Below are 23,020 nucleotides of genomic sequence, written 5' to 3'. Positions count from 1 at the left end.
AGACCTATACCACAATACAATAATGCTTAATCTGCAATGAAAAAGTGTAAGCGAAAAGACCTCATCTACAACCCAATTTTAACACATTTGCTTAGAAATAGATTCTAACAAAATCAATGAAATTTTCTTACTAAGTAATGAATTTAAAAACAGGATGGAAGGCAGCAAGTATTAAAGAGAACCACTTTTAAATCCAATAGCAATAAGCTTTTATATTGTAGTAGGGAGTTTAAGTCTTGTTCTTGAGATAAATGAAGAGGGAAATTGAGAACAAATTCTCTACCAAAAAGAGAAGAATGTAACTCGTTATGGGAGCTTGAACAAGTAGAATCAATTTCAGTATATTAGGTCACTATCACATGGTGAAGTTGCTTTATATTTCTTCACTCTATTAATCATTCCATAAGTTTCCAAGGAGAGTAATATAAAAAGGCACCAGGTTCAACCATCAGACAGGCAGGAACCCTACTAGCAATGTGTTTACCCAATAATGAGTTACTACATCCTGGGGCAAAGACAGACTTCTTGCCATTCTTACACATTCAGGTCCTGCATTTCTGCACATGATAGAATCATTTTACCCCAATACATGTACTCCAGAACTGAGAAAAATCTGGATAGGGCAATAATTGGGCAGTATACCTCATTCAGGATCAAACCTCATTTGTTAAGAACATCTTCAAATCTACATAAATAATAAGATGTATTACTAAATGGAAAAATGCCTATTTTAGTTAGCCATCACAACTGAATATAGCTTAAGACTCTTGTATTGTTTTCCTTTAACTAAAAATATGGAAAAAATACTATCCAATAACTGAAACTAAGTTTGGGAAAGGTAGCAGTTGTTGTTTTCTGCTCCTGAACTGACTAATGCTTACTAGTCTCCTGTCCAAAAGATCACACCTGGCCTCCACTACACTCACTACAGAGCAGTAAGCAAAGCTTGGTTTTTCCCATGATCCTTACCGATTTTTTTTTTGGGGGGGGGGGAGCATGACCAGACACAAAACTGCGTTCACATGTAAGGGATCTCCTGGAACTATCTATTCATACTTGAGTTGAAAGTAGCACATGACTAGTAGATTCAGGGAGATCCTGGCTACAGATTAAACTGATAATGCACTGTGTTGCACTACTTTTTAGCTAGAAAAAGCAGACTGGAGTTCAGAGAAGGAAGAGGTGGTGAGAGGAAGTGCATAGGAGATCTCTAGGCTCTGCCCATGCTCATACCTGGTTCATACAGACAGATCTTGAAAGTGACTGAAAGTTACGGCTGCTCTATACAACTACATGAGGTCAGGCATGGTAACCTAACACATTTGTATTATGTTACAACAACGATACCCAGAAAATATGTAGGTATGTTTGTTAGATCCATGTGTTTTGATGTGCTGAGTCAAAACCCACTTAGTGCCAGGTCATAACCCTCAGCCAATATGATCTATTAACAGATATTCAATACAGCCACTCCGCAACATCATTACTTCAGTGTTCCTTGACGGTTATTGATTCCAGATGCAAAGCAAAAACATTATGCCCCTGATCGCCATTATTTGTCTTGAAAAATCCTTTAAAATATTATAAACTTTAGCACAATTTTTGAAGTATATTTAATGATGAACATATCAAGATAAATTAATACTATTTGCTGCAGACCAGCAGTTGTGTATTCAACTGTTGATGAGGCTCATCCAGATATACTTCCACATTTGATAAGAGGCATGCATGTGCTTATTTCTTCTGTAGGGTTGGCAAGTACATTCATGCACTCCTTAGATTGAGGAACCCTTGAAAGCACCTTTCGGTGGGGGGGGGGGGGATATCGGTGCAATGGTGGCCAGAAAGAAGTTTCCAGACAACTTAAGGGAATTATGCATGAAACAAATGTATGACAGAGCATGCACAAGACACTGGCATCTTGGTCTCATCTGGACAGCAATAACAAAACAGTATGCCTATACAGAGGCTGCTTAATCAAGCCTAGCTTGCTTGCTTTTTTCCTTTCCTTTCCTTCCATTTCCATAGAGCCCAATAGCCAAAGTTTTCTGGGCGGTTTATGCTCGCATTTGTACATGCAGAATATGAAGACGACTAGTCACTATGCTTGTGGGCAGTGATTTGCTCTGGGCATGCTAACTTGTAATTTGCTGTGGGTTACTAAAACTATACACAGTGTCTTGTACTATCTTAAGAATGGAGTATCTGGAATCAGAAGTTCCTAAAGAGGTTTTTGGAAGGAAAACATGTGGACCATCAAAACTCAGGGATATGGACATAGGAACAATTATTTTATATTATTTATTATTACATTTATATCCTGCCTTTTTCCTCTCTTGCAAGGAACCCAAGGGGACTTACATGGTCCTCCTTCTCCTCTCCATTTTATCCTCACAACAACCCTGTGAGGTAGGCTAGGCTGAAAGTCCATGTCTGGCCCAAAGTCCCCCAGTGAGTTTCATGGCTGAGTGGGGAACAGAATGCAGATCTCCTGAGTCCCATTCCAACACTCTGACTGCTACACCACACTGGCTCTCAATTATGAAAACCAAAAGCATGTTCATGGATTTGTCCACCAGCAGGAGAGAGATGGATGTTGGCAAAAGACATATGCAATATGCTAGATGGCTACAAAACAATGAGGTGCAGATGATAAAGAAAGCTACATCATGGTCTGCTGAAGATTAATGAGAAGAAGTAGAACTACAACGTAAGCTGCACAAGTGCTTAAACCCTTTCGACATTAAATCCTAGTATGCAGCACAGTCAATGCATACACAACTGCTGGATAGCCACAATCAAACCAAATGATCACAATGGCAATGCAACCATGTTATTCCCACTAGAGGTATTTGAAATATCCTGGCCAGAATTTTATATGCTCATGATAAAGAAGGTACACACAATGTAATCAACTAGAAAATAAGTAAAGGTAGAGCAGGTCTACAACCACTGAGGTTATCTATGCAGACCTTCAACTCATAGACAATAGTAATGATAAATATGATACTGGGTAGCAGTTATCAGCTGTTCCATTAGCTGTTTTATGAACAGTGACATGATCATAGAGCAACATGATCATAGTTCCTCAGTTTCAAGCCAATGAACAAGCTGAGAATGCAGGTAACTCTGTGCTATGAATAGGTAGAACTGCTGATTGATACAAATGCCCTCCTGTAGAATATTCACTGGCTGAAGAATGCAAGTTCACAAAGCATATTGAGAATATGACATGGGTTGACATGAAGAATTAATCAGGTGCTAGTTGTTTGACAAAAACCAAGATTTCAGTATTAAGAGTGCTACACAAAGGTAATGCCTAGAACACAGTAGATCTCTTTATCTTATGGCAAACACACTCATTTCCATTACCAGATTAGGATCCATCCAAGTTTGGTTACCAGTGTAATGAACTGTCTAATATTAAAATATGCAAATGACTTGTCTATCCTGTAAGGCTGGAATGGGGAACCTGTGGCCCTGCAGATCTTGCTGGAAACCAACTCCCATCATCCTTCACCATTGGCTATGTTGGACGGGGCTGATGGGAGGGCCACAGGTTCTCCATTGTTGTTGTAAGGCATGTTTGGCAGAAAAAAATGAAAAATCTCACACAGGTGATATTACAGAGACTGTGACTATGAAGCAGTAGAGAGACAAATAACTCTGCTCAGATTTGAGATTGCTAAATGAGGCACAAAGTTTCTTTCTATCATATTTATCATTTGAATTGTGAATATCTAAGAAATAATGTTATGAGTAAGATTTTTCTTTGCTTCTGTGTTTATGTACTATATACTCATTGCTACTTGTTTTTTTTTACTGAAGTCTATTTTTTAAAAGGCTTAAGGTTTATCAAAACAAAAAAGGTTTTTATCAAAAAATGTTTATCAAAACAATGTTGATATCTTGTACCTCGGAGTGGTTAAGGTCAAGAAATGGAAACATAGCACTAATGAGGAGCAGATTTACTGAATATCAGTTAATAGATCCAATTGTCTGATATTTACCAGCCAGCACCCAATGTACACATACTCAGAAAGGGAGAAACCGCCCAAAACCAATGCTTTACTTGTAACTATCTTCCAGCCCACAAACACCCATCAGTATGTCACACCTAGACTAATCAGGATGCCTTTTTAAGGATGTGTCAAACCCACCAAGACTGTCCAACATAGGAAAAGATAGGTTGCATAATGTTTTACTTATTTGCAACCCCATTTTTGCTTAATCTAAACTGCAAATTACTTCTCATAGAGCGATGCCCAATTACCAGAGTGAAATGCAGTAGAACTACTGATGTTTTAATGCCATAAAACTGCCATTTCAGTGGTATAAAACTACTGAAGTTTTAAAATTCAATTTGTGTATTACGTTTTCTCATTTAATAGGTTTCAAACACCAGTAATATTTTCAAAACAACATTAACACACACCAGACACCAGCCAACGAGGCCCGTGTGTTTTGCAACTCAGAATACATTTTGTGAGCCACAGGTTGCTGGCAGTGCTCAGACACAGCCAAGGAATTTCATGTCCTCATTCAACTGTCAGCCAGTCGAAACCACATTTTAGAGTATCATCACAGCAAACCTTCCAGCAGTCTCTGGCCATTTGTATTATATGATTTAACAGGATGAAGTGAAACAGCTCATTTCATATTATGGAGCTGGTGATCTTCTCTATGTTCCCCCTTGCCTCAAAGCAAAATACATACTCTGTAGGCTTCCTTGGTCTCTAGGTCCCACAATTTGATAGATCGACCAGCTGAAAGAAGCATCTTTCCATCAGGACTGATGCACAGTGAGCTCACACTGCTGTTATCTCCTTTCCATTTGCTGAGAAATTTGAGACAAATGGGAAAAAGAGTTAGTACAGACTTATTTTGAATACCATGGGAAGAAGGGATAACAGTTACGGACATCTAAAAATACAGAATTCTACAGCAAAAAAACATTTGTTTTTAAGGGCAATAGATGTGAATTGGTTTCTGTTTCCCTAAGCACAGCAGCACATTGTGGGTTAATTAACCTATTACTTGCTGGGCATGCACAGAGTACACAGGTCGTTTCCAGTCTGAAAAACAACCTACAAACAAGCCGCATTTGGAGACGGTTGCATGAGATGCAAACCTAGACACTCTGGGTTATTTTGGGGTTAAACAACCCAGAGTTAACCTATGAGTAGTTATTAGGTTAACCCATAAACAACCCAGAGCAACAATGTACAAGTGGGGCATTTGCAGGTTGTTTTTCAAACCAGAATTGGCTCATGCACTCCATTTATCCACGGCACGATTAACCCACAATTTGCTGCCATGACATGGGAACCAGGTCAGTAAGATAGTAAAACATAATATAAAACTTTATGCATCATAAGGAATAAGACCAAAATAAAAACCAGGGTAAAAGTCAGCAGAATTGCAAGGGTCTAAAAATGCACCAACACAATTTTCAAAACTGAAGGACTAAAAAGCCTGGGACAATAAGAAGGTCTTCACCTAGTGCTGAAAAGAGCATAATGTAGGCCCCAGGTGAGCCTCTCTGGGGAAGGCATTCCACAACAACAGCACCACCACTGAAAAGTCCCTATTCTTAGCAGCCACCCACCTCACCTTATTCGGCAGCAGTACTTTAAAAAGTTACCACAGACAACTAGGAAAAAATACGATGGATGCCATTTCTTACCCTGTGAAGACACTCATCAGGATTGTGCAAGCCCAACCTGCCCATGTGGTGGGTTTCACACTTTAATGTCTACTAGGGCTTTTAATATTGTGAATCACACATACCTTGGTTTAGAAAGAGCTTAAAAATAATTCCTTGCTAAAGCTCAACCACTTCAGAACAGCCAGAAGAGATCAACCAAGGAAAAGGACCACATATTAAGCTGTCCTTTTATGACATGACCACAACAGATATATAGCCCTTGTGTTTTATTTTGTTCTATAAGAAACTTTGAAGGGAAGTGTTGACATTCTTCTGAATTCAGGAAATACACATGAAGTTACAAGAGAACTGTGGTCTATATGTTGCCAACAGTTGACTTAAAAGTAGAGATGAAATCTTTTCAAAAGTGATTAACTGTTATATAGCTCTGTTTTTCTCGACTGGTAAGGAAGTTAATGTAGCTGTCACTGAAATGGATAAAGTCAGATTCACTACTGCAGTAATATTACATCACAAGACTGCATGGCTATAAATTCCTATAGGCATCTGAAAATGCCATCTCCCCTATACTTATGGTTTTATTTAACTTCCTCTGTGTTGAAACTGCCAGCATATAACCAATAACTCAGGGAATGCTATATACAGAGAAATCCCTGAAGCTGCAAAGCAACCTAATCCACACAACAGCCACCAATGTAGGAATAGATCTCTGACTAAAACCCTAAACAGATTTCCTGGGAAACAAGTCCCATGTATAAGTTAACATCCCATAACAAGATGAATTGTTACATCAAGATAAGGATAAAAAGCACAAGGTTTTACCATTCCTATCAGAAGGTTCTCTTAAGATTTTCTCCCATTCTAGTATGTGCACTTAGACTAGAAGTTATAATCTGCAAATTATTTTTTCAGGGATTTATTTATTTATTCATTCATTCATTTCATTTCTATACCGCCCAATAGCCGAAGCTCTCTGGGCAGTTCACAAAAATTAAAACCAAACAACACACAATAAAACAATTTAAAATATATAGAACATTAAAACCACAATATAACAATACAACCACAATAAAACCTAGCAGCAGTGCAGGAGTTTAAAATACAGATTTAAAACAGGGAAGCTAAAAATTTAGAAAGCTAAAATGCTAAAATGCCTGGGAAAATAAAAACGTCTTCACCTGGTGCCGAAAGGAATACAATGTAGGTGCCAGGCGAACCTCACTAGGGAGCTCATTCCAGAGCCAGGGTGCCACAGCAGAAAAAGCCCTCCTCCTAGTAGCCACCTGCCTCACTTTCTTTGGCAGGGGCTCACGGAGAAGGGATTAAGTTGTAAACAGAGTATACTTAAAAAAAACACTACCCTGTTTCATCCAACAGGGTGAGAATGGACACGTCATTCCATTTTAAGTGGTACCAAAGTGTACCATGGTTACTAAAACTGTAACTTACATAGTAAGGATATGCATCTCTATTATGATGATTAACTGATATGGCGGATCCAACTACATCTACTTTACTATTACTAGTTAATCCTCATTAATAAAGAGTAATCACAAGTTCCAGTTAATGATTCTTTCTTCTTTTTTTACTTAATAAAGTTAGTATAATACAAAATGCAATGGGCTGGATCCAGACTTTGTTCTTGCCAGAAGGAAGTGGGGAGGCAACTTTTGTTATGTGACGATGTTTTGTTCTTTTATGTAAAACGCTTTAGGATGTGTACATGAATACACACACATACAGGATAGATAGATCTTCTGAGTGGAACTGCACAGATCACACTGTTTAGCCTGTATCCCCCACCACCCCTATCTTTAAAAGCTATTCTATCCTACTACCTCTCCTTTTAGAATGACAGAGGCAAAATGTTGTTTAATTTGCAAATTATTCTACTCAAAGATTATGCTACTGGTAACCTCCAACTCCTATGAGGCACATTAAAATTGCTCAGACAGCCAAGAGCAAATTGTCCTCACCACATATCAGAAGTGAGCGAAACCAAGTGGATATCATCACAGCACTGCATTTTTCTTAACAAATACTAGACAGTTATGCTTTCCTTTCAACACTATAGAATGGTAAAAAAAAAAAAAATGCAAAGGGCACATTGACTTAGTGTAGGGATGGTCACATTCATTCCTTGTATGAGGTCCAGCAGCTGGAAGGGTACTTGTGGCTATAAACAAGTGAACTCCATCTACCACTACAGCCTTCAAGTTATGGAGCACACACACGGCATTGTGGCTGGGTCTTACATGCAGAAATCTCAGAGGACTAAACGTAAGGTGTCGACTCACTCTCTACCCACATTAAAATACTTTTATATTCCTTATAAGAGAAACTATGGGCAAATGTTTTATTATGCCCTTAATTTAAAGTTTGGTAGGATGACCAAGAACTAGATAAATAGCTTTGATGGCCACATGCGGCCCCTCAAGGTGCTGGTTGCCCATTGCTGGTTTGAAGTATACCTCACTGTGTCAGTGTGTGTCATCACAGTAACTACTCTATGGTTTGGAAACATTTATTTCTAAAACTAAAGATAAGAATGCTGATGCTGAACCCAGCAACATTGAATGAGGATACAAATATGAATACAACAGAGTTTGGAGCAGCAGCACATGGACATTTTAAATGGAGGAAGCATGCAAAGAGGAGGTGTTCAGGAAACATCCCCTTTGCATGCTAAGGGCTGGTTCACAAAGAGATGTACACCCCTAAATTTCTCTATACTTGGTAATTAAGGAGGATCACATCTGGTTTGGAAGCATTGCTTAAACCATTTTCCCAGTTCAAGTATCATGGGAAAGTGTTTTTAAAAAGCCAGTATATAAGCACTGAAGCCAGTGGATGTGAGGGGAGGAGGGAGGGCAGAGGCACATGGCTTGCTGATGGGCCATTAACCATGGTTTATTGCAGGGGTGGACAACCATTTTGGAGTTGGGGCACTGGCCCCTACCGAACCCCTTAGGGGCCTTATGAGTGGGCAGCGCTAGTGTTAAGTGGGGCAGTGGTGGGTGGGGCCAGGACACAAACATACACCCATACACACACACACACACACACACTCTCTCTCTCTCCCCCTCTCTCTCTCTTTCTCCCCGGTTAGGGGAGGGGCTAGGCTAAAGGCTCTAACTTCAAACACACCCCAATTATGTTGATCAGGATTCCTGGGAGATATTAAAGCCTACCCCTGCAGCAATCCTGTTCAAGACTGCTGTTTCCTCGCTGCTATTAGCAGCAGGGAAACAGTAATCTTGATCAGGAACATGAGGGGGGGAGGCTTTAACCTCATCCCCACCCCTTCAACTGGAAATCAGCACTGCATCCTTTCTACTAAGCTTCCAGCATTTTGAACCACGCATGCAATACCTACTTCAGTAGTAAAAAATGGTTGTCAGTCCCTGCTCATGTGGAACCTTATATTCGAATGCTATGTGTGACAATATATAGAATTTCTACCTAAGCTAAAGTGGTATGAAAATGGAAAGAAAAAAGGAGCAAAAGAAATTCCAACCATCTTAAATACAAGGCCAGGCTCACCATTTCACTTTGCATGTCTGTGTGTTCCATTCCACAATGTGTTTGTCATCTGAACAGCTATATAAACAACCATTGTCCTGGTGCCACCGTACACAGTTTATTTTATTGTCATGGCCACTCTAGAGGAAAAGAAAAAAAATTAGCAATCATTATTACACGCTTAGTAAGTTTGGACTGATCTGTATTACTCTTCTGTGCCCAAGGTGCACAGAATATATAGTATATATATATACTATATATAATAGTATATAGTAACACTGTCTCAGTTCCCTCTCAATCACTCCAAGTAACTTGAAGTTTAGGACAAAATAGCAGCAAACACATGACCTTCCTAGGGAGGGACAAAGAGGACATGGAGGCAGCAAACACATGCGTTTAAACACAGATCTGTCCCATCACTTAGAAGGGGGCAGGATGCTTTTAAAAACAAAAGGGTGACGTGGGTGAGAAGTCCATCTCTACCCACACCCACTGGTTATCTTTTCACAACCCTTCTCTCCATGTAGAGCACACACTGGGTATCAGCTGAGGAGAAAAGCTGTGACAAACTGGAGAGGTAAGCATGGGCAGGACAGGAGTTCAGCACTCCTCACCTCCGTGCAAAGCAGACCCTCATCCCAACTTTCTATACAATTGGTGCAGATTCATATTTAAAGACATGGGTCTACAGCTGTCATTTGTACTTTGGCTCTTAATAGCCATTTAGGATGCAATCCTATGCATGTTTAGAGAGAAAAAAGTCCTACAACTCTCATCATCCCCCCAGCCAGCATGACTGGCTGAGGAATGCTGGGAGTTGTAGAACCTTTCCCTGACTAAACATGCATAGGAGTGCACCCTTATATTGTGTGTTATGTAGTTTGTTGAAATTATTTACTTTCATATTCTACTTTCCTCTTTCAGCAAGGTGCCATGCAAATCCTTTATTACACAAAAGGTAAACCACTGCACCCTATTAATATTGTCTGAGCTATCCATTCTTCGAAGCACCTCCAAACTATTTTCCTTCTACTTTCTCATGTTAAATATCTTTCATAATTCCTTTCTCTCTTGCTCTTTAATTCTTCAAGTTCTCCCAGCAGTATTTTAAGAAGGGGTAACATGACATGGATTTGCTTAATTGTATAACACTTATTGTATTCCAAATTTGTTTGCCTTTTGATAACTGTAGCCCAGTGGAAATAGGTGAGGCAGACCACGGACTCCTTTCCCATATATCTGGCCATACGTCCAGAATATCAAGGAAGCGCAGTTTGTCCACTTGCGTGTCATGAGACCCTTCTGGCGTCTCAACCTGCTTCTGACATACCTTGAACTTTTCCCCAGTTATTTGTACATCTAAACATTCCTGAGAGTATGTTTTCCTGATCACCCCTGTATGTGTTAAAAATCACAGGCCCCAAGGCAGATATAATTTTCTATCCTTTCAGCCACAAGACCAGGAAAGAACATTCGTTTTCCCTCAAAACCTAAATGAGAATACTTCTGAAGAATTGACTGCACTGATTAACACCTTTGAGGTACCATAAATTTGAAAGACACAATTCTTATTTATAAAATCCATGACAACATATTTATCATTATGAGGGCAATTATTAGTATGATTTTCATCCTTTTATTTTGAACATTTATTCTATGCCTAGGGTATTAATTTGTTAGACATATTTTGTTTCAAGATATTGCAATCCTCCCTGAACCTGGAGGAATGAACAAGCTGCAAGTTTAACTAAAATAAATATAAGAATATATTAATTTTTAAAGTTGTATGAAATGTGGATGGTAACTTTATTATGTTATCTTTCATTAGGAACACAAGCATTCAAAAAGAAAGCAAAGGTAGCTGTGCTGGCCATAAGAAAAATTCCAAAATCCATATTAGTGTAATATCTTTATCAGGGCAACTCAAGGTCACAAAACATGTGCAAGTGTTCAAGATCTCCAGATCTCTTCATCAGGCAAATGGTACAGAAAGCAGGATGGTGGTGGGGATTAGGTGAAAAAAAAACCGTCATGACCTGATGCTGAAGTCATGGTGTCTGCATAGTCAGAGTGTTAAGATGATATGGTGGAGGTGGGTTTGAACACAGTAAAATTGGGCTCTATCAGGTGATGTGATACATTTTAGTGCCCCAAGCCCACCAGGTGTAAAAAGGTGGCAGACAATTGTTGACCCTTCATTTTTGACAATATAAAATCTAGCTGTTAATTCAGAACTGCCTCCATCCTAGGTGAACCAGACAGGTTCCCTGGTTGGTGGAAAGTAGAGATAAACTAGGCAGCCTTTGTATGAACAAAGGCACTCTTAATTTTATATGCTGTATATAATATAAAGACTGCTTTTGTAAATATAAAGACTGCAGATATTATGAAATCTATTTCTGACTATTCTACCTGAAGTATAATCAAGGTAGTCTAAAAAGAACAATGTTAAGAAAAAGGACAATTTATCTTAGTAATAGAAAAATATTTGTGCAAATAATACTTACTAGTTTGCTCTGTAATTCTCCTTTTATTGTGCTGTATAATAAAATGCTGCCAACTGCAGTACCAATAGCCAAAAGATCTAACTGTTCACCTGCTTCAACAGCTTCAGATTTCCTCTTCTTTCTCTGAGGGCCTTCCTGTAAAGAGGTTCCATGAAATGAGAGGAGAGAAATTGTCTGATTCGTTATATTCAATTAGAGGTTTACAGGAATGATTCAAAAAAGCTTATTCACACCTTAATGGGTATGAATTCAGAACGTTCTTCATTTCTTTGCATATTTTAAAGGAAATACAGAATAAAACCAACCTGCTGATTTAGCACTTTTTCCCGTTCAAAAGAGACAGCCCAAACTCATTTCTAGTAGCTGTCTTTATTTCAGTAAGGTCCATATAATATAAAGAACTTCCATTTTCAAAGTGCAAGTTCAAAAACATCAACATTTTGCTCTTATTTTTGTCTTCTAATTTTTTGAGGAAGAATGACATTATTCAGCAAATTATCCCAGTCACTTAAGGAGGAGGACGCCATCTCCATTTTACAGTTGAAAAAGTCCATGCAAGACAAAAATTGTGTAATTCACCTAATGCTACAAGAACAGTCAATATGAATTGACAATGTAGTTCATATCTGCCACCTTACTAGTAAGACCAGAGCATCACTCAAACCTAGTTATATTTTTACTAACCCAGGAGGGATGTCTTGCCTAAGCGGACAAACATTTCTGCTAAAACTTTAGTTATTTTTAACCAGTTTTTGTTTAACTTCCTTTTGTTTCTCTGCACCCAAGAGGACCCTATCTTCTCCCTGTAAAAGCTCTCTGAACCTCTCTACTAATTTCTCTGGTACATCTTTCCCCCCCTCTGTAACATGTCAGCAGTCTCCTCCATCTGTCTGCATTACCACCCCTCCCTATTACCACTTCCTTTTGTTTCCCTACTGACAGGTCTCTGCAGCCCTACTATTCAATTTCTAATTGTTTAGAATTCAAATATTTCTCTCTCACCACAGGTCTCGCTGCACACCCATTGCTAACCCCCTTTTCTCATTTTCCCCATCTCACAGATGTCTATACCCCGCATCTCTCAGCTATGCTCATCTTACAGGTCTTGCTATACCACGCAGTGCACTCTCCTCACTGTACCACAATCTCTAATAGCTCTCTCTTCTTCTCTCATCTCACAGGACTCCCCACTCCCAAACCTTCTTCTTTCAGTCTCTATTTTTGCTGTTTCTGTGCCATTTTGTTCTCTCCCTCATCTCATCCCAATGTCTCCTTATTAAGTTTGGCAACTATAGTCTCAAGGCTTTCACCCTCCCAACAAATCACACTACTGAATAAGTTTTAGATGCATGTAGGAGATGAAGCATAGCTAGTTGGCTACAAGAAGATGGACTAGACTCTGAACTAAAAGCATCATACAAAGGGGGTATTAGATTTTGCTCCTATAAACTCAGCAAGTTTGTGGTATCTGAACTACTAGAATGAAGTCCAGCTTCTTAATCTCATATCATTTTAACGTTGTACTTTCATTCAGAATTAAAATTGACATGTGCTACAAGCAAACATTGGTTTCTAGCATCCACAGTAGGAAAGAGAACTACGAAGTTCATTTTTACAAACTCTATGTCAGTTTAGAAACTCAGAACACACAGACATTTCAACCAAAAAAAGGCACACCCCAAATATCATTTAAAGTCTTCTTTATAAATTAAGGTCTACAATCACACTGGCCTGCTTCAGACATAACACCCAAACCACGATTTAGCTGTCTTGAACACACTTCAGGTTTGTGAAGTATGTTCCATTCCCCTGCTCCAATTTCCTCCCTAATTTTTAGTCGTATCTAATGTTAGAGGAGTAGACCCAATGAAATGATTGGGTCGTAAGTCAGACTAACATTGGATACACCCTTTGTAGTTTCCCTCCAAACCAAAATTGGAAGCCATGGTTTGAAACAGGTTTCCACTTCTGGTTTGGAGACAAGCTATGATTTGCATAAGCTATCATTTGCCTGATTCAGACACCACAGCAAACTGTGGTGTGCTTTCCACCATGAACCTGTTCAGATGTAACGACGGCATCTGGAGGCAAATCATGGGTTAAGTAACCCATGAGTTGTGGGGACACGTGCCATGCCTGAGCCACTTTCTGTTTCCATTAACAACCCATTTGAGGGTTATTTCCTCAATGTCCGAACAGGGGCACTTTGGGTTGTTAGTGGGTTAAACGATCCCAAGTTAACCCGTTACTTATTCCCACGATTTGCCGCCAGATGTCCAAACAGGGTGTATATGTCTTTTCATTCATAAACTCATATTTTTTCCATCTCAGAAGAGTTTTCAACAAATTTAATAAGCATTTGGGGTTTTAATCCTAAGTATGCTTAGGTCATAAGTAAATCACACTGAAAATAGGACTGACTTTAAAGCCAACATGTTTAGTTAGAGCTGTAAAGCTACCTGCTTTTAGTATGAAAACGTTACCAAAATTTTAAACCCTGGTCCTCTCTGCAGACCACCAAAGTCTTCTACAACATATTTTACTGGCTTCAGATTTCAGTAGAGGCCGTGGGGGATCAAACCCTGATCAAATTGGATATGAACTGGAAAAATAAAATACTCTGGAATTAAACGCAGACTATCCAGCTTGTGATGAATGCTACTTTCAGTTCCATACTAATTTACAACATTCCCAGTCTTGGTAGCAACTCTCACCTCCCAAAAATGTTTGAAGTCTTTTTTAATACATTGAAAAGGTGTTGTGGACTGCGTGTTGATCTAACTGCTTAGAGATTTTATTATATTAAGCAGTATAGAAGTATTACTAATAAATAAATAAACAAACACGGTATAGTTGAGCTATACATGCATAAAAATGTTTTAGCATGAGAATTCTTCCAAGCAAGATTTTTTAAAAATACAGATGTGCCTATACATGTGAACGTGTTCAAGTGGTTTATTCATTTTTAGAATAAAAGGTATTTCAGTTCTGCAACATTTCGTAGACAAGTGACAAACAAATGTCTCAGCTGAAACAAAGTTGATTAAATTGTTTATCTGTATCCAAAAATGATCCATGATGTGACTTTAGGAAAAACTGTACACTAATATTCCTCACTGCAAAATTCAACCATACTCACTTGCCTCATGGCTAGCAATCTTATTTCAGTAGCACTGAGTGCTTAGAGAACCAAGAAAAAAGCAAATTCTCATAAGTGCAGGGCAACTGTGGTCACATAAGAGATGGCTACCTCGGTTTATCTGTTTACATATCAAAATTAGTACAAAGAATTAGTACAAGAATTGCGGTCACATTTAATAGTGAGCAATTAACAGATGAAATGTGGTGAAATCATCTTAATCCTTCTTGAACCTATGGAAATGGCAGGCTATAAATAAAATAGTAAATTAGGACAATAAGGCTGCAATCCCATACACTCTTACCTGGGAGCAAGTCTCGTTTAAATCAACAGGACTTACATTTGAGTAGACAAGTAAAACACGTGCTGTAAAGTATCATTATTTACCTTCTATGCCCCTGAGTAGACCTGTTGCAGCAAACCACAGGGCTACAGCCTTAGGAAGCAAAGGCTATTTAAGTCTTACGCCCACCATACAGCAGACACAAAGAGGGAGCAGGAAGACCCCTATACCTAGAGGTCAGATTTGTGATTACCTTGGAGCTGGAAAGGCAACATGATCACAGTACTTGCAGGTTGCAGTGCACAATCTATACACTCAGCACTGTGTATGTCCACTAAGTAAAAAGTTCATCTTCATTTACCCACTTTTCTCTCCCTTAATAATTGAGCAAGACTCCCTTAATATTAACAGCCTAGGCCCATACATCTTTACTCAAAAGTACCAGAATTTAAGAACACTTACTCCCAAAGCTAGCACAAACAGGATTGCAGCCTCAATCGGCCTGCAATACTCCTCCAACCTTGCTCTGTGGACAAATATTTTTCTTTGCAATTTCCCATTCTCTCTCTCTCTAATAAAAATGAGATATACAAGGACACAAGACTAGCTGAAAGTCAGACCTCCTAACCTTGAATCCTTTTCTGCTAATCCTAAATATCTAAGGGAGTAGTTGTGGTTGCTAAGAGGGGTGAGGAAATGACACTCTTTATTACTGCTTGAATATCAGAAGTGATACAGATAAACATTATTTTAATAAATAATAAATTTAATAAATTCATTGCTTCGCTACCTAAAGACCTTGATAGGATGGGGAAGGATGCAGAGTTTGAATCCTTTTCCCAGCCCCACTCACTTTATAGAGGGATAAAAATAAAAGAAACCTCAAGAACACAACTGAGGTAATGGTTGAAGCTATATTTTGTATACATGCCCTGGTAAATAAAACTAAGCCATCAAGGCAAGGATGGCATGCAGGGTTTGCGCCCAAGTCCATCCACTTCTAATGGAGGAACTAAAGGGGTGCACTGAGGGACACAATTGGGATGGGAACCCAAACTGCTCCATGCACCCTTAGAGCAGCAGTGCAGAACTTCTTTCAGCCTGAGGGCTTAATCCCATGTCAGAGAAGGGGGGTGCATTCCAGAGGTGAGTGGAGCGAAAGGCAAAGGAGTGGGGCCAAAATTGCCAGCATATTTAGTTTAAAGCTCATGCTGCCAATCACTAAGCCCTAGGAGTGGCATTTCAACCTTTTGGGGGGGGGGGGACACTATACAAAAGCTGGGAAATCACTAAACAATTGGTGGTTGAGGAAAGGGGGCAGGGCCATTTGGGGAACTCCCAGAGGGCTGGATTGGGATCCCAGGCCTGAGGTTCTCACCCTTGCCTTAGAGACACCTGTCATTAAGAATACAGCCCACTCCTTACACATCTTCATTGTGTGCATGCACGGAAGGAAGGGGGTATTTCTTGGTCACACTACAGTTAGATACAGCATTGGGAACTGGCTGTGTGTGTGTGTATACACACACACACACACACACACACACCCCTCTACCTGCCATCTTCCACGGCTCAGCCCCTAACATCATGAACAAATGCGAGGACTGAACTTAAGGAGAACTGGGACCGACCATAGGTGAGTGCCAGAGCACATGCTTGGAAACACTGGGCTAGATGCACCAATGACCTGATTCGGTATAAGACAGCTTTCTCTGTTCCTAACTTGCAGTTTTATAGGGAGTCCTGGGGTGGGGAGAAACAGGGCCCCAAAGGGCCTTTGTAGATGGAGCCTAGGCCTCCCGGTCAGGGAGCGAGGGCGTGCAGCTTTTGCCCCGCTGATACAAATGAAGCCCACGGGGCAATTCTTCTTTTCCCCAGCCACCATGCGACAGGCGCGGGGCGGAGCCAGAGTGGCGCACACATGTGCTGCAGCTGCGGCCCAAGGGAACTCTGGCGGAGGTCGGGGCTGGGAGGGACAGGCTGCGCCGGGGGGAGCAGATCCACCCCTCACTTCCACGACCCCCCCCGGAGCCCCCAAAAGAGCGCGGCGGCCGAGAGGCGGCCAGGCTGGGTCCTCTTTAGCGCTAGGGCCCCGTTACACGTGAGAAGGAAAAAGGCAAGTACGGGTTGCGGTTACTTCAGCCAGGTAGGAGGCGATCTCGCCTGGCTTTCTCTCCCTCCCCCACCCTTGTGGAGTGACAGGGCCCCCTCATACGTGGGGGGGGGGCACACACGGCACGGGAAACGGAGGCCCAGGCCCCGCAGATCCTCCCGGCCGCCGCAGCGGGGCCCGCCCCCCTACCCCGGGAATACCTTGCTGGGAGACCGGCGGCCTCCTCCGGGGCCCGGCGGCGCCCAGGCCAGGCAGGTACAGGCGGCGCTGAGGTGGGCAGAGGGCACGTACTCGTGGTGCAGGCGGCTGCTGGCCGTCTCCCACACGCGGAGCCGCCCGTCCGGCCCGGAGAGCGCCAGCAGGCGCCGCTCCTGAGGGGAAAAGGCGCACGGCGTCCCTGACACGAAGACGGGGGGCTCGAAGGCCGCCGCCTGCTCGCCGCCGCCGCCGCCGCACGTCGTGTCGCCCGCCGAGGCGCCCGCTCCAGCCGCCGCCGCCATGGCGCTCGCTCCAGGCCCGTCCCTCTCTGCTCCCAGCAGGCAAGCGGGCGGCCGCACGGCAGCCACGTGTTCGGCCTCTCGCGCAGGCGCGCTCGCCTCAGCCCGTCCCACGCGGCGGGCCTGACGGGTTCCGTCTGCGACGGGCCTGCAGGCCTTGTCCGCCGCCTGAGGGCCTCTCTCAGTCAGTCAGCCGAAGCGAGAGCCGCCGCGGCCTACGAGTTCCTGTCAGGGCGCCGCCGGGTGTTCCTAGGCTTGTCGACGGGGAAGTCAAGCCCCGGCTGAGTTCAGTGGGGCTTGCCCCAGAACCAGTGCGAGTTAAGGCTGTGGCAGCCTCGGGCTGCAAAGACTGTGGCATCTGTGGGACCTGCTTCCAAGTAAACCCGCCTCGGATCGGAGCGGCGTAAGGCACGCTTCCTTGGGAGAAGGCCCCGTTTGACTCAGCGGGGACTTACTTCCGAGTACAGTTTGTTCATAATATTTGTCAACCTCTACTCAGCCATGTCTCTGAAAGCATTTCGGAACCACATTAATAAAACAGTTAAGAATAATGCCAATCAGAACAGCAATTAATTTAAAGCTGCACGAGCAATATAGAACACGCGAAAACACACACAGCAAAATGAACAAACTCTATTGGATGCCAGTGGGACTGTCTTTCCATTGGATTATCATAGACTTGTAATTTAGACTGCGATTTTATGCCCACTTACCAGGAAATAAACCCCAACGAATTCAGTGGGACTTACTTCTGAGTAGACATGTATAGGATTGTGCTGTTAATTGCATTATAATTTGTTCCTCATATCCCATCTTCTAAGGAGGTAATGGTACATAGTTATCCCCCACACTTTGTCCTCACAACAGCCCTGTTGGGTAGTTTAGGCTGAAACAGAGTGCCTGGCTCAAGGCCACCTTGTGAGCTGCATAGTCCAGTACATATCCAACATTCTAAATACTACACCGCAGCCCTGTGCTTTGAACTGAGCCTGGAACTGGAAATACATTCCAGGGGTCTAAATCATCCTCCCCCAAGCTGGCACCCACCAGATGTGTTGGACTACAACTCCAGGTAACCCCCATCCCGCATGGGGGTACCTGACAGGTTGCGATGTCTCTCTTTCCAAAAGCATATGATGGAGAAACTGGGATGCTTGCATACGTATATCACCCTGAAACACATCTGCAATTTTGCACAATGCTGCAGCAATATCAAAATGTCTATTACAAATTTGTCCATTTTGACATTTCTTTGCCCACTGAGGCTTAAAACAGAGTTACACCTCAAACACTAAGAAAGAGGTTTTTTGTTGTTCAGTCGTGTCTGACTCTTCGTGACCCCGTGGACCATAGCACGCCAGGCCTTCCTGTCCTGCGCTCTCTCCCGGAGTGTGCTCAAGTTCATATTCATTGCATCGGTGATGCTATCTAGCCATCTCATCCTCTGCCGTCCCCTTCTCCTTTTGCCTTCAGTCTTTCTCAGCATCAGGGTCTTTTCCAGAGTTTTCTCTTCGCATTAGGTGGCCAAAATATTTGAGCTTCAGCTTCAGGATCTGTCCTTCCAATGAGCACTCAGGGTTGATTTCCTTTAGGATTGACTGATCTGACCTCCTTGCAGTCCAAGGGACTCATAAGAGTCTTCTCCAGCACCACAGTTCGAAAGCATCAATTCTTCGGCGCTCAGCCTTCCTTATAGTCCAGCTCTCACAGCCATACATTACTACTGGGAAAACCATAGCTTTGATTATACGGACCTTTGTCGGCAAGGTGATGTCTCTGCTTCTTACTATGCTGTCTAGGTTTGCCATAGCTTTCCTCCCAAGGAGCAAGCGTCTTTTAATTTCATGGCTACAGTCACCGTCTGCGGTGATCTTGGAGCCCAAGAAAATAAAATCTGTCACAGCTTCCATTTCTTCCCCTTCTATATGCCAGGAAGTGATGGGGCCAGATGCCATGGTCTTCGTTTTTTTAATGTTGAGTTTCAAACCAGCTTTTGCACTCTCCTCTTTCACCCTCAACAAGAGGCTCTTGAGATCCTCTTCGCTTTCTGCCATTAGGGTGGTATCGTCTGCATATCGGAGGTTGTTGATAATTCTCCCGGCAATCTTAATTCCGACCTCTGATTCATCCAACCCGGCATTTCTCATGATGTACTCTGCATATAAGTTAAATAAGCAGGGTGACAATATGTAGCCTTGTCATACCCCTTTCCCAATTTTGAACCACTTGGTTGTTCCATGTCTGGTTCTTACTGTTGCTTCTTGACCCTTGTACAGGTTTCTCAGGAGACAGTATTCCTGCCAAGAAAACCCCATGGAAGAAAGAGGTGCTGTGCTCCAAATTCTAACCATCCTCACTTCTCCAGCAATCTTGTTTTGGATGGTGATGCCAATCAAATATTTGACCGGGTTGTTTGAAACTAGGATAACTTTAAAATCAGGTTTTCAAATTAATCTCTCTCATATCATCCTAAAACATACCTGCATGGATGGGAATTCCACTGATATTAATATAATTTGCCTCCATCCTGTAATATGTTTAAATTTGAGAGAAGCATATTAGGTTGGATCTAGACTTAATCATACTTAGAGTGGACTCACTGAAATAAATGGGACCCATGTTAGTCATGACTAAAGTTCCATTGATTTTATTGGGTCTACTCTAAGTATGACTTAAGTTTGGCTTCAACCCATTGTATCCATACTTATAGTGCAATCCTATATATCTACTCAGACATGACCCATTGAGGTCAATGGTGCCTACTCTCAGGAAAGTCAGTATAGGATTGTAGCCTTACAAAGTTTTCTTTACAAGGATGTTATTTACCATCCAAAACCCTGATCCTAAACATGCTTATTTAGAAGGAAGTCTCATTAACTTGCTAAATCTTGTTATAGGCAACATCACTGCACTATTCCCTATAAATCTCTCCCACAGGCCACGTTGGGGCAGGGGGAATCTCCAAATCAAGATCCTAAAAAGCAAAAAGGAAATAAGTATTTCTGCTAGTTTGTCCCCCGCCTTCCCCAAAGACTCTCAAACTGCCAGTTTAAAGCAAACTCCAGTACTTCCTTATACTTACTTGATTATCCAGTTGTATTTGTTCTTAACGTTAGGAAGTTTCTTCATGGTTTCCAGGCCTCATCTGCCCTGCTATCGTCTATGTCTTTCATATAACATTTTAGTTAATTTGCCTTCCCATGCCCCACAGTATCACACAGCAGTTGCTAATCTACTGTAATCTACTTTTTCTAAGCAATGTTGTATTTAATTTTATATACCCATTTTTCCCTTCTCAAAAGTATATTCTCCATGTCTCTTGATTTAATCTACAGCTGAATATCACTGTTTACCTGGGTAAATTTGAAAATTACTCCCCTCTTCTACAATGTATCATGTGACTTCCACTTCTGTATCACCTCAGGTAGGGAAACGAGAGGTACATCCATTGCATGTTCTCACCAAAAGGGAATTATGGGCAGTATCCAACAGTGTCATTCCACAAACTCAAATAGCGCTTGCGGAGCTCCAGTGAATCTTTCTGTTGCATAAGCAGTTGACTGTCATCCTGCCCATGACTACTCAGACTGCAGATTTTTTTTTAAGTGTTAAGGATTTTAATGCAGAACTGTGGGAGGCATCTCATAATTTCAGAATGTTTATTAATGCAGCTTGATGGGTTGTGTAATACAGGTGCTGATTGTTAATTATTCCCCTCTTGAAGCTTGTTTCTGCTCTGTTCCTGATTGGTTGTGGCTCAGTTTATGAGTGGTACTGTCTATAGCATACTCTCACTTGTGACTGAAGCTGGTGTTTTATCCTGAAAATATGTTTATTAAAAAAAGTCTTTTAACATTATACATAAGTGCTTGTTATTTATTCGGGTTGGAGTGATGTATCATGCACATCGCAACACCTACATATTGTTTATTAATCTTAGAAGAGACCAACACCACCTCCTTCTTTCATACATATTTCTTTCATCTAAGATTGTGCAAGGTGCTTCCCCCCCCTTCAGAAATATTGTTGCTGATGCAGACTTACACTGCAATTCTATACATGTGTACTCAGAAGTAAGTCCCACTTGTTCAGCAGAGCTTACTCCCAAGTAAGTGTGCATAGGTTTGCAGTCTTAGTTGATTAATCAATTAACACTTTTACATTTCATTGGTGAGGATTACCTTACTCAGGTTGCAGCTCTACTGATGTTGTTTCCAGCCAAGCAGCCATTACTAACGTACAATAATTCTACCATGCATTAGCTAGCTAGCTATTTATTTATTCATTCATTCATTCATTTCATTTGTATACCACCCAATAGCCGGAGCTCTCTGGGCAGTTAAGATGTGTATTGAGATCATTATTTAGACAGCATAATCCTATACATCTCAGAAGTAAATCTCATTGATTTCAATGGGGCTTAATCCCAGTAAATGGGTATACTCTGACACCCGCTGTCAAAAGTGAGGCAGGGGGTAACTGAGAAGAGGGCCTTATCAGTGGTGGCACCAGTTTATGAAATTTTCTCCCAAGGAAACTGCTTGATGCCTGCTTTGCTGTCTTTTAGTGCCAGGCTTTTGTTAGTCAGTGATTTTTTTTTGCTGCTACTTTTTGTCTGCAGTTTTATGTTCTAAAACTGTCTCACTGTCTTATATCTGTTTTGTTTTTTATTTCTTAAGCCTCCTTGAAAATATTTATATTAAATGGCAGCATAGTCTTTAAAAAAAATAAGAGAATAAAGATGCTTTTAGGTTGTGGGTGCAAAGCCTAAAGATGGATGGTTGGAACTTTTCAGAAACTAGTCAAGTTACAAATAATCACATCCACTAAAAAGAAAGACAGAGACAGAAGAGTGAGAAAAAACACAGGGAAGTAGGTATGAACAGAAATTGCTAAGCTTCCAGCCCAGGACAAAGTTAGTTGTCTGAGAGGAATCACATTCAGAGATCAAACTTTGCTGATCTCAAGAGATATTTCAGAAATTAAACATTCTTGAAGCCACGGAGAGGATCCTGGACTGGCCTGCAGACCTATACACCAGCTCTTCTCCTTTAACAGCACTTTATTCACTGTCAAGATACCTAGAAATAAATAGGTATCTGTTTATAAATAGATGTTAAGTAAAGAAACCTTGACTGAAATATTGGCAAAGCACTTTGAGGCTGTAATTCAATAGCAACTTACCTGGGAGTAAGCCCCATTGATAGGACTTATTTATAGGTGGACACATAATAGGATCATACTATGAACAGTGCTGAGTTCACAGTGACTAAGCATGTGCTCTTCCCAAA

The 23,020-nt window shown here is 41.4% G+C and overlaps 1 protein-coding gene and 2 non-coding genes across 3 annotated transcripts in view; all 3 read right to left on the bottom strand.

Moving 5' to 3' along the window:
• Positions 1-17,760, bottom strand: part of WDR43 (WD repeat domain 43) — a 35,071-nt gene extending 17,311 nt beyond the window's left edge. Inside the window, exons 1-4 of the mRNA XM_084828602.1 lie at positions 17,433-17,760; positions 11,698-11,832; positions 9,212-9,330; positions 4,717-4,837 (exon numbers count right to left, since the gene is read on the bottom strand). Coding sequence (XP_084684728.1) covers positions 4,717-4,837; positions 9,212-9,330; positions 11,698-11,832; positions 17,433-17,732 — 675 coding nt within the window. The 5' untranslated portion in view covers positions 17,733-17,760. The remainder of the gene's footprint in view (positions 1-4,716; positions 4,838-9,211; positions 9,331-11,697; positions 11,833-17,432) is intronic.
• Positions 4,507-4,590, bottom strand: LOC146359991 (small nucleolar RNA SNORD53/SNORD92). The gene has a single exon (XR_014787061.1). It is a non-coding gene; the product is annotated as a small nucleolar RNA SNORD53/SNORD92 (small nucleolar RNA).
• LOC146359990 (small nucleolar RNA SNORD53/SNORD92) lies at positions 7,612-7,689 on the bottom strand. Its single transcript, XR_014787060.1, has one exon. It is a non-coding gene; the product is annotated as a small nucleolar RNA SNORD53/SNORD92 (small nucleolar RNA).
• Positions 17,761-23,020: the final 5,260 nt, after the last annotated feature.

The sequence above is a fragment of the Heloderma suspectum genome, chromosome 1 (genome assembly GCF_057233095.1).
Source record: "Heloderma suspectum isolate Gila_16-S chromosome 1, 16-S_ref, whole genome shotgun sequence".
Lineage (NCBI taxonomy): Eukaryota > Metazoa > Chordata > Lepidosauria > Squamata > Helodermatidae > Heloderma > Heloderma suspectum.
The sequence above is the reverse complement of the archived record's forward strand: the minus strand, read 5'-3'. Positions and strand labels throughout refer to the sequence as shown.